The following is a 17,936-nucleotide window of genomic DNA, read 5'->3' on the forward strand; positions in this document are numbered from 1 at the left end:
TCTTCAAATTACTACAGGAATGCTTTCAATAGGAATCAAATCCTTTCATTTGCTTATTTAAAGTTTAGACCCAGCTCACACTTGCCTTATTGCAAATCATTTCAACAGTTTTAATGCAACAATGCAATATTGGAGTACGTTGTACCCCAAAAAAAAAATTTTGTTGTTGAAGTTCACCAATATTAAGTTACAAACTCATTCTTTAATGGTTAGCCAAGTAAATGTTAAAAACTATAGATTATATCCTTGGGTATCTTAACTCATCCCAAAAGTTTGAATAAAGAGCTTATAATACGTCTATGAAGTATTGGCTTGCATAAAGGATGTCCACAAATTAACTTAATTGTAAATAGATTTGTCTCTAGCTCATCAAGGTACCTCACTGAAAAATCATTCAAAAGTGATCGTACAGTTAATTGAAGGCGGAAAATTCCACAGTGCCGTTTCCAAGCTCATTAAAGTTAGTACAGTTACCTTTTGAGAGGCTGGAAGAAGTTTCAAGAGAAAGGAGGATTCAAAATGGCCCCTCGAAATGGTCACCCGCGATGAACAAGGACAACAAAGATCATCAAGGCTGTGAAAATTTGAAGAAATGGCAAGAGGTGTACCCCATGCTTGCCCAAGGACCACAACATAACAAAGCCACCAATCAGGAGCTTTTGAAGAAGGACCAAATTGTTTTTCTTTACAAAAAAAAACCAAAAAAAAAACAGCACCACTGTATGTTATCTATGGCTAAAATGAAAAAAAGGTTGGATTGAGCTCACGAGTTATTCAAAAAAGATAAATTAGGCACACTACCTACCCTTGTTTTCACGGACGAGAAGAATTTTACTGTAGATATAGTTTTCAACATTCCAGAATGACCATGTTATGAGAAAGGATGGTAACAGCAATACCAGCAATGACGAGTGTACAGATCACAAAAACCTGCGTTTGTCATGATCTGGACAGGTATTTGGAAAGAGGGACAAAGCAATGTGTCAATAGCTATCTGGAGAATGTTGTCAAGGCTCATGTCAAGCTCTGGTTCAAGCACGAGTTTGACCTTCCAGCAAGATGGAGCCCCTCTGGCATACCTTCAAGTTCATGCAAGACTTGCTTACAAGGAATTTTCCAAGCTCTTTGTCAAAGGAAGAATAGCATGGAACCAAATCGGTCATGAAGTTGTCTATGCAGCTGTAAAGGATTTTTCTCGTCGTTTGGTGGCAACTGTGTAGGTTATTTTGAATGAAATTTTATATTTTACAGAAAATTGTAAACATTTCAAAAATCATCTTACTATTAACGTTTTTCTTGATTACCCTAATTTTTATATAAACAAAATAACAAAATAAATTGGATTTACCTTTTTTTCTTTACTTTTATGCAACATTGTTTTTATGTTGACCCACCACATAAAAAAATGAGTAAAATAATTTAAATTTTAGGCTAAAATATACAAAATTGCTACCATTCAATGTAAAATGATGTATTAGTATAGACAATAACATATGATAAGTTGTCAACACATTGTATCTCGAATGAATGGCAATGGTACTACCTAGTTCACATTATAAAGAAATACGTCCTTTAAAGAAAACCAAAAAAGACGATTAATGGATACCCGATAAACTCCCATAAAATGTATATACAACTCGTAAAAATGTAGCTCTTTTGATACAAAACCTAATAAATGTCTCACATAACTATATATTATGATAATTAATCTATTCTAAATTTTGAATACCTAAGATTGTTACTGAATAGTTCATTATAGTATATCATGAAAGACTAATAAAATATTTAAAGATAACCAAATGTTCTGCGGAAATGTCATGAATCAAATAACATACATACCTTTTCAAATGAATTGTTAGGTATAGGTATACTTAATGTTAAAACTTAATGGAAGTTATATGGGTGGTGTAGATAGCAGAAAGAGGGTATAAATCCCTTTCTAAATTTAAAATGGAGAGAGGAGGTGGGATATGCTATCAATAATTTCTCCAGACATCAGAGTGAAAAAGAACAAAATAGTTTCCCAGTGTTATTCTACAGAGAGCGGGGATCAAATTGTCGCCTACTTTAAACCTTGATAACTTACCAAATAGGAAAGCTATTCTCGTTAGCTGACGATACGTAGTTCAGTTAGCATCATGCCATCATCATATGAGGAGATAAAGAGCTATAAGTGAAACGAGGAGCTTTCGAGGTCCGCCGTAGTCATAGCATTGGTTAATAATGGAGGTGAAATCTCCAATTCAACGATTGCTTCAACATTAGGAGTAAATTTACAGACTGTTCAGCGTATCTGTAAGAAGCTAGAGGACACCTGGGATGTTGATGCCACCATAAAGAGGGCACCCAAGGAGGAGGGCGCCCACAGGAAGGTCAGGGACACCGACTTTGTCGACAAGGTGAAGAAGATGGTTGAGGATGACCATACCAGTTCCATGAAGGACATGGGGACAGGCCCTAAATGTGGCAACAGGACTCAGCACCCTGCCATGTGTCCAAAATCTCCATGCAGTGGTGAACCGAGAACTGTTATGACGTCGTAACCAAGGATTTGTGGCTACCTAACTCTCCCGACCTTAATCCTATGGACTATTTTGTCTGGGGCTATATCGAGAGACATACCAACAGACATCCCCATAGCACCAAAGGCCAGCCTGATGGACTCCATGAAGAAGGTATTTGGCAACATGGACAATCAGATGGTCAGAAGAGCCTGCAGCCGGTTCAGAGGCCATATTGAGGCCGTTATTGATGCCAACGGTGATTATATCGAATGAATGGCTACTCTATATCTATATGCTCGTCATAGTTTTGATTTTCAATAAAAAGTTAAAAAATGTATATTTTGTGTCGTTTTTTGTAGAAAAATATTTTGGCGACAATTTGATCCCCGCTCCCTTTACTATTATAAAAATTGGATTTGTATTTATTTTTTGTCAGTTATTGATGTTTTTACTATTATTAATCAATATAACATAGTGTATGGAACGTTGTTTGCTTGAATTCAAATTATTTTTTGTTAAACTTTGAACCTTTTCATAGTATTATTGAAGAATAGCCTCACAGTTGGGAATAATTAACTTACTTATTTTGAGCTTCTTTATATATATATATATTTATTTATTTTTTGTAAAAGAAAGGATGGGGGATATAAAAAAAGCTAAAGTCTGAATATCTAACTATATTCTTCTATTGAAAAAGCCTCCAAGTAGCAGTTTTTATAGTTGAGAATTCACCTTTTTTTATTCTTCTTCTATAAAAATCAAAGAATTGTAAAAGCTTATACATGTGCATAGTGATGTGTCGGTATTTAGTACTGAACACTGCAGTCTAGTCCAGTTCAGTATCGGTCTGGTCAAGTTGATTCCTGCATAATAGTCCTAAAAGTGATGAATTTTTATCCTTGAAGACGTCACTCAACTTTATTTCGTCTTTTCTAAATCAGTTCTAATACTGTTAGTTCAAAGGACCAACGTTTTAAGGAACGGCCCCAATGACTGATGGGATTTTATCTTGTAAAAAACAAAATATTTTGTTAACAAAGACAATTTTAATTCTTTCCAATTCCTTTTTTAGAATTACACATTTAATAATTATGTTCATACAATTTACCTAGTACAGGCTCTGACTTGTTATAATCAAAAGTAGGTAAAGCCCCCTAAAGCTGGCCCTGTCATTGATAATTATTCAATATCTAAATAGACACATTAGTAGAAATTTTCAGATATTATTTTATTATATAATACTAAGAGGTACTAATATCAAATATTTTATTAATACATACTAAGACAAACTCGCTAATATTCTTCCTTATTCCATTCTTTAATTTATATTTTTTAATATACCTTCTCCCCTTTTTTTTTTTTTTTTTTTTTTTTTTTTTTTTTTTTTTAATTCTACAACTAATATCTAAAAAAAAACTTTGAGACACGGGGAATTGATCTTATTTTATGAAAAAAAAAAAACTCGCTTCCTGAACCCAGCAATTTGGCCCGCCTAGAGAGAAACCTAGCTTTAGATACGTAACATAAAATTTTAAACAACTTTTATTTTATGTCCAATGGCTGTTTCTGTCTCTGTTTGTAAAATAATAACCTGGGTATGTTTTTTTAGCGGACATACATACATACATGAACTATAATATTATATTATAGTAGATATTTTATTATATACACGTATGTTCAAGGCAACTACCACAAAAAATTCAAAAAATATTCATTAATCATTTATTCACTGAACTGGTCTCAAATGCTTTGTTTATATGACAAGGTGTTGAATAATGGACATTTTGTATTAAATTGCAATATAACAATAATTTAATCCGTAGTTAAAAAAATTCTATTACATAAATTATTCAACTAATCTAAGAAGACAGCATTTATAAAACATTAGGTGATCTATAAATCGAAAATGGCAAATATTTGTCGAATTTAGATACACACTATTAATCAGGGATTATTTCTATGATAATGTTATCATATAACTCTTATTGTATACATAGTTAGGTATTTCCTTCAAGCACTAAAAATAATTATTCCGATATGCAAATATAAAAGTTAAAGCATCATTAGACAAGTCTAATCCTAGGATGAGAAATAAGCAGGAGGTCTGAGCTATTCCCTGTATTCTCTCCCCATTATATGAGTGCATGCAGACATATGTACAACACAAAAACACAGTGAAGTACATGATTTATTAGACAGCTATATTACAAAGTGAACATCATGCAAAGAGAATATTTTCGTAACTTAAAAAAATAAATTTTAATTTAGGTGGGAATTTAAAGATAACATGTTTTAATTAATTTTTAATATGTTTATCCATACTCAAGATAGAGTTTTTGTTACTTTTTGCTAGTTAGTTTATTGATTTAAAAAGAAAAATGAATTAATAAAAAGCAGTTATACATTCAATAACTTTTAAGCATAAGTATTGAAGTCATCCTTCAGAATGGAGGGGAACATATTGAATAAAAAGTATAGAAAATGTTAAATTACTTCCCTTTGCTTCAATAGCTTGCCATAAAAATGGGACATTATAAAAATATGGAGAAGCAAAAAAAGGCTTTTAAAATTTTCTAATTTTTGAGTCCTCTCCCGTATGTTTTTTTTTTGACAGATATGTATCAAAGTTTAATCGTTTTTAAGTCTTGAACCTATTTTTACAGTCTTAATCTGTGGATCCATTTTCCTCGGTCATCCAATTTTACGAGTTATAAATATATGAAACAATTTAACCTTCATGTAATGTCCTTGTAGCCATGTTCACAATTTGGTAACACACATGACGCCATCAACAGTTAACCCAAAAATTCCGTATATATCGAATTTCAATGAGACCAGTCTCTACTAAACCTCACAAAAGTACAAAATTAATCCATTATGGTGTTGGATCCGTCTAAAAAACTAAAAAGACTGCATTCCTATCATTCCAGTCCTAATAAAGTTTCTCAGTCATTATTGGTCTTTTATGGTATCTACAACAACTGAAAGTACGTTGTTATAACTACATTATTTCGATTGTTGAAGTTTTTTCGTAACTTCTTTCAGAGAGACAAGCTACAGAACAAGGTTACCGTCATGTAATTTTCAATTTGATGTACCGTACCGACTGCTGGGCAAGATTGGCAGATTTTGACGTCATAGAGTAAAACAACAGTTTATTAAAAGCATAAAATACTAAAAATTATATGATTAATAGTAACAGTATATATTCTTTGACGTCACTATTACAAAGCATGGTGAGAGTCAAACATCAGTTAAGAAAGCGTTATGGTATAACCTTGCATTTCTATTAACTTTCGTAGAGACCAAAAAATTGGGCAGATATCTGGGAGGGAGAAAAGATTACATCTGGTGTCAAAGTAAATGCCATTAACTACATTGAGGACTTTCTTGATACTCATGTCAATGAGTCATGAGCTTAGAAATGTGCATTGGACCTTCCAGAAAGATGGAACCACCAGCATCAGACAGGACTGGCTCACAGCGAATTTTCCAAGCCTTTTATCTTATGAAGAATGCCCTAAAACTCCTCAGATTTGGACTATTCTGACTGGTGCATTCTTGAGGCAAAAGTCATGTAAAAAGATCCATAATAAATTGAAGATCCTGGTTAAGGTGTGGAACCAAATTGGTTTTAAAGTTGTATGTGCCCCTGTCAAGGACTTTTGTCGCCATTTGACGGCAAATTTGAAGGCTGGATGTGGCCATTTTGATTGAAATTTTTCTATGGCATAAAAAATTTAATTGAAATTATATGTACTGAGTTTAAATGTCGTAGTGTCCAAAATAAACTTGCTATTAACATTCTAATAGGTTATCTTAATTTTTGCACCCTGTATTTATATATACTCTTCAGTCCTATCTAGGAGTAAAGAGTATAAAAAGATAGCTAGGACGGACAGTTGAATGGTAAAAAATAAAAATACTCAAAGGTGGTGAGAATGATTATGCAATCACTTCGACTAGGACCGATCCAACACTAGTTCGTTGTAATAAAAGCTCTAACGGTCTCAATCCTAAACGTAACCCAACCTTACTGCCTAGTATGTACGTACGCATATGGTGTAACAAATAACTCATCTCTTTTTTCCCTTTCTTCAAACAATGATGTCTTGTACAAACCTTGGCACAGCACATTATGAGCTTATTTGTTGATTTCCCTTCTTTCACTAACTACCTTAATCTTCCCCTTCTCACTCCATATGAAATTACATTTCCTGCATTAAAAGAAGCGAAGAAGCAAAGGAAGAATCTCTTCAAACACATAACATTTCTAAGTCACATCTGCTTCTATTTTATTTATCTTACTTTGTACCTATTACATACTACTTACATATTATCATTCCATTTTTTCTATCTCCCACTGAAGTATGTTATATCACTAAGATATCTATGAAGCAACATATTGACGTACGTATATGCCTATAATGCCATGCATATCATATTTGCTTGACTTTTTTTTTTACTCAAAACTTAAACCTAAGAACAACATTTAAAAAAAGAATGGATAAGGAGAATATCACAATTTATTTCTTACTTCATATATATAACACATGGGTTGAAAATCTCCGGTCTTTACACATAATAGGGGCTATTTTTTTCGATTCACCCCATTGTCAGGTAGTACCATCCTTCAAAAAACAACTGTCAACATTTCATCAAAATCAATTCTTTAGTTTGTGAGTTATTGTGCTAAATGATACGCTACTTTTGTTATTCCCAAAACAATAAATCAAAAACAATCTCGTCTTTTAATTTTACACTTCTTCTTGATGGGAAAAAATACCAATAAAGCTATGTAATTGATTGAAAAGTGTAATGGGTCTCTCCACTCCATAAAGTGAAAAAAAATATATATTAATTTTAAAAAAAACCAAAAGGTCGGGACTTTTCAGGCAAAGAGTTACACCCTAATATTTTATAAGTAGACTTACTTGAGTCAATAATAGGCTTTGTATTCTAATTTGTATGATGAGGGTTAAGATACCCAATAACTTTTACAAGGCTTAGAACTCTGATTTAATTAAAATACTTATCTAGCTTATTAGCTCCCAAATGAAAGCAGTCAATATTGTATTTTCTTATTGTGACATCAATTGTAGCTACTTTAAAGACAATTACAGTACCTCAAGAGGATGAATGCGAATAATATGTTGATAAAATTAACAGAATTTGAAAAAAGAATACTTATGTAATGCAGACTCAATTTTGAGAAATTGTTCTAGCTTCCTTTTATATTGACGGGTCACATGTTTGCAATTGCAAATATATAATCAAATGGTCATTCAACAGAAAAACATGTAATTAATTATTTATGACCTTCCAGAGGTGCAAACGTATTGCATCCTCGAAAAGTGCTAAAACCACGTTGCTGTTCTTTTAATTCAAAATATAATTTGTGAGTTGTTGTATGGAACCATTTTCATGAATAGTAACTCAGTTAGTTCTCATTTTGTAGCTCAAAACTCTTTAATCTTGACCGATTCAAAAACAACATCAAATTGTTTTTGTTCTTATAAATAGACACGGATGTCAATTTCAAAAAAAAATTAGATAGTTTTGTAAACGCATTAATCTACGTAGTGGGTTTTATACGGAAAAATGTATAAGCTATAATATTTAGACAGATCAAATTAGTTAAGTAAATACCCAATAAATAAATAGAAAAATATATATTATGCTAATCATATATGTTATTCTCTTTCTTGTTAATTATAGGCCCAATGCAGTTTATATTCTGCATGAGGTCTTATGTATAGAGCTATACATATATGCATACATTTTTCTTGCAAATATTTATAGATTTTATTATTATTATTATGGAAGAAGAATGGGTAGTGTGGTTTATGTTCTTTTAAAAATTAGCTACCCAATAGAAAGTAAATATATGTATGTATATTTTGAGGGGGAAAAAAAGAGTAGTAAATAAAAATAATTATTTCTTATTTGGGAAAGAGGAAATTTGTTATTTAAGAACATTAGGATGTTTTGAGAGTCTTTAATTTAGACTATACCAAGAGAATTTCTGTTGTGTATTTATAAAAGAAATGATGTTGGAACAGTTTTAAACTTTAAAGACTATTTTTATTACGCCTTCAGTAAATTAAAGAATGACTTTTTTTGTTCCAATTTGACTATTTACAAATGGCTTGAATGATCTCAATTTAAATAGATGAAATTTGAATTATTTATATAACTTGATTAGTATCTACACTTTCATGAATTTTATTGGGTGAAATTTAGTAAACAATCATTTCTTTGGATTAAAATATATTATGACGGACAAAAAAAAATTATATATATAACATTCACTTATAATCCAAGTTGACTTGGTCGTCTCATTATTGAAAATACTGATACAAAAACGTAATAGGATATCAAAATTACTGTCAAATACGAATCAAATTTAAATTTTTTCCCCATTTCACCTTGCAATAGTATTATGAAGTCAATGATTGGAGAGATGTTTTACTGTTGTTAGTAGCAGTGTAGAAGGATATTTATGGCAAAAAAAAAGAATCTAATCCTTATTTTTGAATTTACATTTATGAATTTTCTACAAATATTTTGGACATTCATATGTAATATCAATTAAAAGTTGATGTTATTCTGATAATTTAAAGTTACTTAAAGTTGTAGAAATATGACCTAATACATGTGTTATATTTTTTTTATTTTGTTAATCTGAGCAATGCTTAGTTTTCTCTAAAGTTTTATCATTATGCAACATATTATTTAACTATTGAAGAGAGAACATTAGAATATAAAGTGGGGCCACGAATTTTTGTGCCCATTAATTATGGAGTTTAGAACTGATGATTTTTCGGGAGGTTTAAGTGTAATTCCTTGTTGGACTAAGATTAGATATAAGGGTTGACATCGAAGTAAGTATTGCTATATACAGAGTGGAATTTTGGTGTTTATTTATTTCCTCTTATAGCTGATTGCAGCTAAAACGTCCTTACAGCTAATCTCCTCTTCTCTCAAACTTTCTTGAAATTGTCAAGGTTACCATATCCTTTTTCGATTTCCTATTTTTAACATACCAGTCGTACAGATAAATCCGGACTATACTACATCCTGAATAATAAGGAAATCCTTTAACTCGTTTATTTCAATTTTAAAGAGAGACGGTGAGCCTTAGCATTAAGTTAATTGAGCAACTTTTAATTCAAAACAAGTATATACGATATCCGAGAACACCATCATCGAGTTTTCTTGTGCAAGACACAGCCCAGCCTACATCAAGAAGATCCTCAGATATCCAAAGAGCACAGTCTGCTACCACTTGAAGGAGGATTTGGCGTAAAGTAGAAAAGCCCACAAGTTCTGTAGTGATACAAAGTGCACTCTCATATTCCTCGTTGCCCTGAAATGTTCCTTGAAGTCATCTCCTGGTACTCTAATTAACAATCTTGCCAAAAAGCGCCAATTAAGCCGTACAACAGTATCTAAGGCCATCAACACAAACCTGATAATTAGTCATACTGCCTCTACAAAAGACAAGAAGGAAGGCCACCTGGGTTTTCCAAGGAAGAAAATTGCTAAATGATTTGAAGTCCCATGGTAACTAAATCATTTTTAATCTGGTTGAGAAACAATGGACTAGCGGCAAATCCCACAACATTCAGAACGACAGGTGGTTGACCACAGAGAGAGCTATGTCCCCCACGTCTTTAAAACCAAGTTTCCGGCCAGCCTCATTACCACTGAGGTCATTGAGAGCAACGGTAGTGTCATACCCCCATCTTCTTTTAGTCAAAGGAGAGTGTGGGTTCCGATGTTGAACTCCTGTCTGACCTAGTGATACCTTGGATGAAAGCTGAGGCCATAGGTATCGAGTTCCTGTTTCAACAAGACTCGGCTCCCTCTCACAAGGCTTGCAATATCCAAAATTTGTAGAAAGAAGAGAAAGTGCCACTTTTGGACACCCATACATAGCCATCTAACTTCTCCTATTTGAATTCCATAGATTACTTCTTTTCAGAGAAGTAAGAGAGGAAGGTCTTTGCCAATTCATATCATATCATCGACTCTTGGTAGGCCTCCATCATCCCCCACTGACAGAGTTGGGCAAGACCAACATAACAACTTTTATTATGTAGCCTTTATACATCTCTCAATTGACTTGAACTTAAATAGTTATTTTTAACATTGAAATTAACATTAACTTGAGCAACATTCTGTAAGTTAATTTAACTTATATTACTCTAAAGTAAAATAACTTAAACTGAACTAGTTAAAAAAACTTGAAATTAACTTTAACCTAACTAATTAAAAAAATAGTTAATCTTTATAGAAATCAAAATTAAATTTAACTCAACTAGTTATTAAAATATAAAATAATGATTAACTTTAACTTAACTCGTTAAAAACATAAGTTAACTTGGCCATCACTACCAACAGACGTGGTAAAGAACAGCTAATTCTTAAGTGCCTGTATCAAGCTAACGATTGGCAAAAATGGCAAAGACATTCAATGATTTTTTTATTATTAGAGCATGTAAATAAAATTTCAAACCTCTACTTGCTTCCCTTATTAATCAGGACGCAGTTAAAGGTAGTCCTAATTTACTTGAACAGGCTTGTATGAAGATTTACAACTATTTATCTTACTCTTATTGAAATCAATTAACATGTAACTAGAATTATTTTTGTAAAAAGAGGCTTTTATTATAGGACCGTAAATAAAATAAAAATATAAGTTATTGTTTAACTTTGGGACAAAGGAATAATTACTGAATATTCTTAACAAATTAATAAAAAATTTGCTTATTTTGATGTGATTTTTTACACATATAAAAACTTTGTACTACTCGTATATGAAAACCTGACAAAAAATTTATTGATTCACATCAAATCAAAACATAGTGCAAATTAATTAGAGATTTATTACATAGAAAAATGTATAAAATGCTATTTAATCCTTGGTTAAATATGAGTAAGTCATGAACATAGCAATTGTATTTTCAATTCAAAAGTATATTTTTAAGAAATTGTTGCATCATTGTTCCTCCCATGCATCATCAACTAACTTTGCCACTCTTCTCTTCTTCATTAATATATTTAAATGGATATTTAAAAAGTATAAGAAAGTCTTCATTGATCGTATGGATAAATTCCCAGAAAAAAAGTGTGTTATATGATTTATGACTATGTTAATTAAACTGAATTGACATTTTAAATGACCAGTTTGATATGCGCAATTTTTATTCTTCTTTTTGTTATAGCTTTCTCTTTTGAATGTACACTATTTGTACTGTGAAAGCAAGATACCAAACTCTCTGAACACGGATCTACATACAAATATTATGCTTTTTTCTATTCCTCTAGCAACAATTCATACGTTGACGTATGAATAATTTCATTGTGTACAAAAAGAACCTAAAACATACATACAAATGGGTATATTGTGTGTGTGAGTGAACAAATATAAAATGAAGAGACACCCATATTCACTAGCAACAACTCCTCTGGCACCCGCCCTACTTAACGACCGTAGTTTGCAAAAAAAAAAAAAAAAAAAGGGGGGAGAAGAGAAAAGTCAGGCGCTCGATTATACTCTTGTAGTAGTAGTAGTAGTACTGGGGAAAAAATAAATACGATCAACCTCATACTGCTGCTCACGTAACCCGCTGTCTCCCAGAAAAGTTCTTCTTATTTTTTTCTGTTTATTATTATTTTCGAAAAAAAAGTATGCTTTCAGATTAAAAAAAAAGGTAGTAAAAACATGAAAAATAATGTTTGACTTTTAGTTCCCAGGCCACGTGTGTTTGAATTCAGTGGTATAGAAGTGAATTTATCCTTTTTCCTTTTTTGTGATAAAAAAAGGTCATAAAGATATATTAAAAGATACAAAAAGGGATATACATATGGATCCGTTTAAAAGCCCAAAGCATTTTAAGAAAAAATCATCCTCTAAGAAATCTGATGATGAGGAAGATGAGTCTTCGGCTACATCTCATCGAAAGAAACGAATATTCAAAGACAATGATTGGTTAAGAGAGTCATTTCGTCGAACAAGAGATGAGGAGTACCATAGAGGAGAAGAAAAGAGAGTTGTGATGTCAGGTGGCATGGATCCTATAAAGGAGACTGAAGCAGTTCCTAAGAAGGAAAAAATATCTTCGTCAATGAGTAAAACATGGTCACGTTTTCGAGCAAAGTCTCCTCCTAGTTTACAAGAAAGGACGTCACATAAAGAGGAAACAATTTGGAAAGGTGGTGAAGCAAAATTAACTTCAAAAAACATTCTTTCAGAGAAAGTCGTTGAGCCAAAAGGGTCCTTAAAGTCAAATGTACCACACACATCAAGTCTACGAAAGTATTTATCACGTTTTAGAGAGGATTCCGAGTTTCTTGATAACAAGAAGAAATCAGAGGAGCTCTCTTCTTCATCCTTTCTGGCGGAGTCTAGGGTAGAGACTCAAGACGAAAATTCTGAATTAAAACGGCTCGAAAGAGAGCTTCGAATACGAAACGAGGTCATGACGTCACAACAGAAAGCAACAACCACTTCAACCAAAACAACAACTACCACCACCAACACATCATCCAATGTTGAAGAATGGATGCCCTGGACAGAGGAAGAAGTTGATGACTCTGGAATTTGGAGTGCTAGTGTCGTGGCTACTGCACGGACATGGGATAGTAATCTTCGAAAACCCCAGGAGACGGACGTGAGCAAAATTTGTGTAGATCGTCGGCGGGATAAAGGGGGTAAGAAATTAATTGTGTTTTATGTATTCTCCTACCTTACTTCTCTCACTGAATTTGAAATCAGAGTTGAACCAAATGATAAAAGTGTATGAATAATATTTATACAAAGTTATGATCTCTATTGGCTGGTATCCAAATGACATTTTGACATTATTAAATTGTGTACATATCAGAGGGAACGTGGGAAGGAGGAGACATTTATTTTTCTATGTACAGATGTGTAAGAATAAAATGGATGCTCTATTTTTCGTGTTTGACGTATTTTTAAGTTTAGAAAAAAAATGTTTATAAAGATTTGCTAGTTACATGTAGAAATATGTATGTATATGACCGTACATATTATGGTCATGAAACATTACAAATCATAAGCCTCATATGATAGTTTTTATAGGGTTATTACATATGTATCCTTTGCAGAAAGAAATATAGCATTTTTTATTCCTAATCATAAAAATTTACAATTTCAAAGTTCCCTTTCTTTTTTTGGCTTTTCCATACACTTTTTTATACATAACATATATGGTAAAACTCTTCATTTACAATATACTAACATGCAAAGTTAGTAAATTTCTGCGTACATATATATGTACAAGTGTTTTGCCTTATGATTAATAATTTAGAAATGAAAGCATTGAGGGCTTTCTCTAACAAAAACAATACATGGAAGAAGTACCTAGAAGTAAAAGCGTGGTTTGTGTGTTGAGTATAATATTACATTGCTTTGACATATCTCCCTTTTTGACACAAATTCAAATCAATACTTACAACTTATCTCTCACTACATAATCTGAATCAACGATTTTCTTCTTTCCCCCCTTTCATTACTTCTTCAATTCAATTAGTTAGAGTCTATAGTTACATTTGAAAATATAATAAAAAAATCAAATGGATTGAATTACAAAAAAAACTTCTTTTTGAAATAAATCATAATTTTAGAATCACTTTTTAAGATTTATTGATTTTATTATAATATAGTGATAGGATATTTATTGTATAAAGAGTTTGAGGGAGGAATTTTATTCATTAGTTGGCAGGGAGTAATAATATTATTGGATTTTTTAAATTGTTTACACGGTGGTCAAGAGTGGAAGTTCCATCAGATTTAATATAGCTAAACTAAGAGTATATTTACCCATGCCAAAAGGTCTGCAACTGCAGAATGGGTCCCCGGGCCACGCTACAAATGAAGTAAAATAATGGTACAAAACCTTTTGACCTCCTTCTTTAACTGATCTTAACCCTCTTGACGTTGCAATGTAGGGTATGGTTGAAGAGGACAGTCATGCAATTCCAGGCATAGTAATTACTCCCTGGAGGCAGTTGCATATGCTGCATGTGCAAAATATTCTGGAAGAATATTTTGCAGTGAGAAAGCGTATCCCCAAGTTGTTCAAAACACGAACAAGCACATTGAGTGTTATATTCCGTGATGTAAATCGCGTTATTTTTTAGCAGGCCTGTTTTTTATGAAGAAGGAATTTACTTTTTCTTGACAGTTGGCATTATTATTTAACTCCAGAGTAGTGAACTTCCTTTATGCAATAGATTCAATTATATTCAAACCTGATTGAACATTCGTATGTGCTCATAATAGACGGAGACTAAGAATGAGGATTGGCTGCAAAGTTATAATTGTAAGTACTTGTTGCACTCAGAGTAGAATTGGGGATCGACATGGGAGTAATTCTTGCCAACGTCCTTATTTATTTCCTTCACCAACTCCTCCGTTGTCACAGTTGATTGTAGCTGATCTCCTCCAAAAAAAAAAATTCAAATTGTCAGGGTTACCATATTGATTTTTGGTTTTTTAATATGCCCATTATACACACTATTTTCATCACTTTATATATTGCTCAATTGTAGGACAATATTCAAACATTGAAAAAGTATTAATACCACCCTCATGTACGAACTATAGGCTGAGAATATTTTTTTATGGAACTCTAACTTCAGAACACCCTGAACATAGATATGGGTATTTCATAGCTTTATCATAAAATAATTAAACTGCACACAATCTTATCCTTAAAAAATCATAGATTTATAAGTATTGAGAGTTAAGAACTACAAAAGATCCTTTGAAATGATGATTACAACAAAAATAAAGGGCACTAAAGTCAAAATGAGAGCCGACAATATATTTGTACATAAATATTTATGAATCCTTCAGTAAACATGCGTTGAAAAAAGATATTCTTCAGTAGTCCTATACACGCATGGAATCTCTACCGCATATTAACATGAATGGTTGGTGTTATTTATATTTTTATGTTACTTCTGGTTCATCTCCATTCACTCAAAGAAGAACAATTATTCTGCCCAGTCCTTCTAACAAACTAAAGAAAATTGATCAAATCATGGGGTTATGTTATATAGAGATGGGGAACAGATTCTTCTATCCTACCCAATAAAGTATACTATGTATATTAGACTGGTTTTTCAACTTTAAATAAAATAACTTAGGCAAAAATTTTGCTTGTAATCACACGGAATTTTAATGACGCACGTATAACACACATCTTTTTTTACATTTTCAAATAAACATAATGTATTATATTCCCTTATTGGTCTTTTGGTTTACTTTAGAACAAAATAAAAGAAATTTTTTTTAGGTTAAAATGTTATATCAAAACTGTTTTATGCAAAATTGCAAGGATTGTTTTATTTTGATAAAATTCGTCATAGGTTATTTATCTATTACATAACTACTTTTATACACTTGCTATTATTGAAATTCGAAAAAAGTTAAAAATTTAAACCTCTCTAATGTATATGCATACATATATTTTGCCTAACTCAATTAAAAACTTTTCTATATACATATCAAATTAATTTCATAGATAAATTATGTTCACTTAATATGACACCTTTACTATATTGACTACATATACTAATTACCTTAATGAAATTTGATTGAATATTTTAAACGAACAGATATCAAATACACACAATAAAAAAAAATAGTTGAAATATCTCTGTTTTTACTTTCATTGTGTAGTTGTTCGAATATGCATATATATGTACTTATAAACATGACATGTTACACTGTTCCAGTGTTTCTTCAATGTCAGAAAAAATATAAAAATAATTTTTACTTTATTTTGTTGAAGATTTTTGTTGTTACTGTTGTTTTTTCAACATGTGCAATCATTTTTCTTCAGATGTGGTATTACTTACTATAAGGTATATATTTTATACCTATTAACATCGTTAATCTATTTTTCTATCTTCTGTTGCCAATGAGCCATGCTTTCCGTTTTCTTTTTCCTCAAGCTCTTGGATATTCAAACAAATATATTTTGTTCTTCTTCCCTTGAGTAATATGGGAGTAACCTATAATAATATATATCCATACGTAGACGGCGTCAAAGAACGATGCTTTAAACATATTTATGTAGATATATATTTATTAAAACTTATAGTTATGAAAAAATATGACCTTAGATGATGACCTTTTTGTAGTTGCAATTTGAACAGGGTTTCTTATTTTCCAACGACGCTATCATTATTCTCTAATTCTTCAGGAGGGAATATATAGGCATAAAATAGGGGAATTCATTGATAATAGATAGTAATACTCATAATTGCTTGGGAGATTTCAGTGGAAGTCTTTGTTAGATTCGAAGTACAGTTAAAGACCAACATCAGAGTTACGTTTACCTATATCCTTGCTTGATACATAGTGGGATTTTTGTGTATTTCCATCCTCTCACATCTGATTGCATCTTATATATTAAAACATTATTACAGTTTCAGTGTTTTACTCCAATGTACAGTGAGATCCCGTTAATTATCGGTTTCCTTTTTATAGCATACCCTTTCTTACAAAGGAGTGTGATGAGTATTAAAATGCATCAAAGCCCCAATTATGCATGATTGAAAATATTTATATTTACAGTGATATAATATTTGATAATGATGAAAGACTGCGCAGTTAGTTTGAAATTTGTAGAGAAACAAAGTTTTTAACCAAAGTCAGAGATAACTCCCCATATCTTAGTAGAACTTATGAGATCAATCCAAAACCGTGAGGAGAGTTATTTAGTAGGTCCAAAGTTAAAATTAATTAAGTATAGCTACATTCAGAGATGTGATTAAAGATGAGTTGAATTGATATTGGAGATAACGTATTCGTATTTTCAATGGATAGTCTTGATAATGTTAAAACCAGAGCTTGTTCAATAGTTTATGAAATACCCCCAGCTTAGTATGAGAATGATTTGCATTTATCCGTTTTTAAATTGGCTATTGTGAGAATGGGGTAAGACATATCTGAGCGCAGATAAAAAGATACATTCCGTGTCAATTAGGTCTCATTACTTCCGTACAAAAAAATTGTTGATAAGTGCATTTGAAGTTTTGCACAATCTGTTCTGGAGGCAAAAAGAACATTTTTGCAAAAGTATATTAAGCTCACTTATCACTTTTTCTATTTGGGGGTATTTTATGCACCCTAATGAATGTGTTACGTTTATTTTTCTCCTTATTATAGTTCATTTTAAATATGAAGATATCCTTTATAAGCTACTATAAATATTTTGCAATCCTTGACACTTTAATGAAGAACTACCTACAACACGACTTTTGAATATCTAATGTAGATTTTTCTATATCAAATTCCTTCTTTAGTCTGATGATATTCATTCACTATCAAATAACAATGGACAAAAATGGCCAGTAGATATTTAGGTGTGAAAATTAATTATTGGAACA

At 31.7% G+C, this 17,936-nt stretch overlaps 1 protein-coding gene across 1 annotated transcript in view; it reads left to right on the plus strand.

Annotated features, from left to right (window-relative positions):
• The first annotated feature begins 12,037 nt into the window (after nt 1-12,037).
• LOC121120720 (uncharacterized) overlaps nt 12,038-17,936 on the plus strand; it is a 99,583-nt gene continuing 93,684 nt past the window's right edge. The window contains exons 1-2 of the mRNA XM_071889690.1: nt 12,038-12,198; nt 12,260-13,223. Of these exons, the coding sequence (XP_071745791.1) occupies nt 12,377-13,223 (847 nt within the window). The 5' untranslated portion in view covers nt 12,038-12,198; nt 12,260-12,376. The remainder of the gene's footprint in view (nt 12,199-12,259; nt 13,224-17,936) is intronic.

The sequence above is a fragment of the Lepeophtheirus salmonis genome, chromosome 6, assembly GCF_016086655.4.
Source record: "Lepeophtheirus salmonis chromosome 6, UVic_Lsal_1.4, whole genome shotgun sequence".
Lineage (NCBI taxonomy): Eukaryota > Metazoa > Arthropoda > Copepoda > Siphonostomatoida > Caligidae > Lepeophtheirus > Lepeophtheirus salmonis.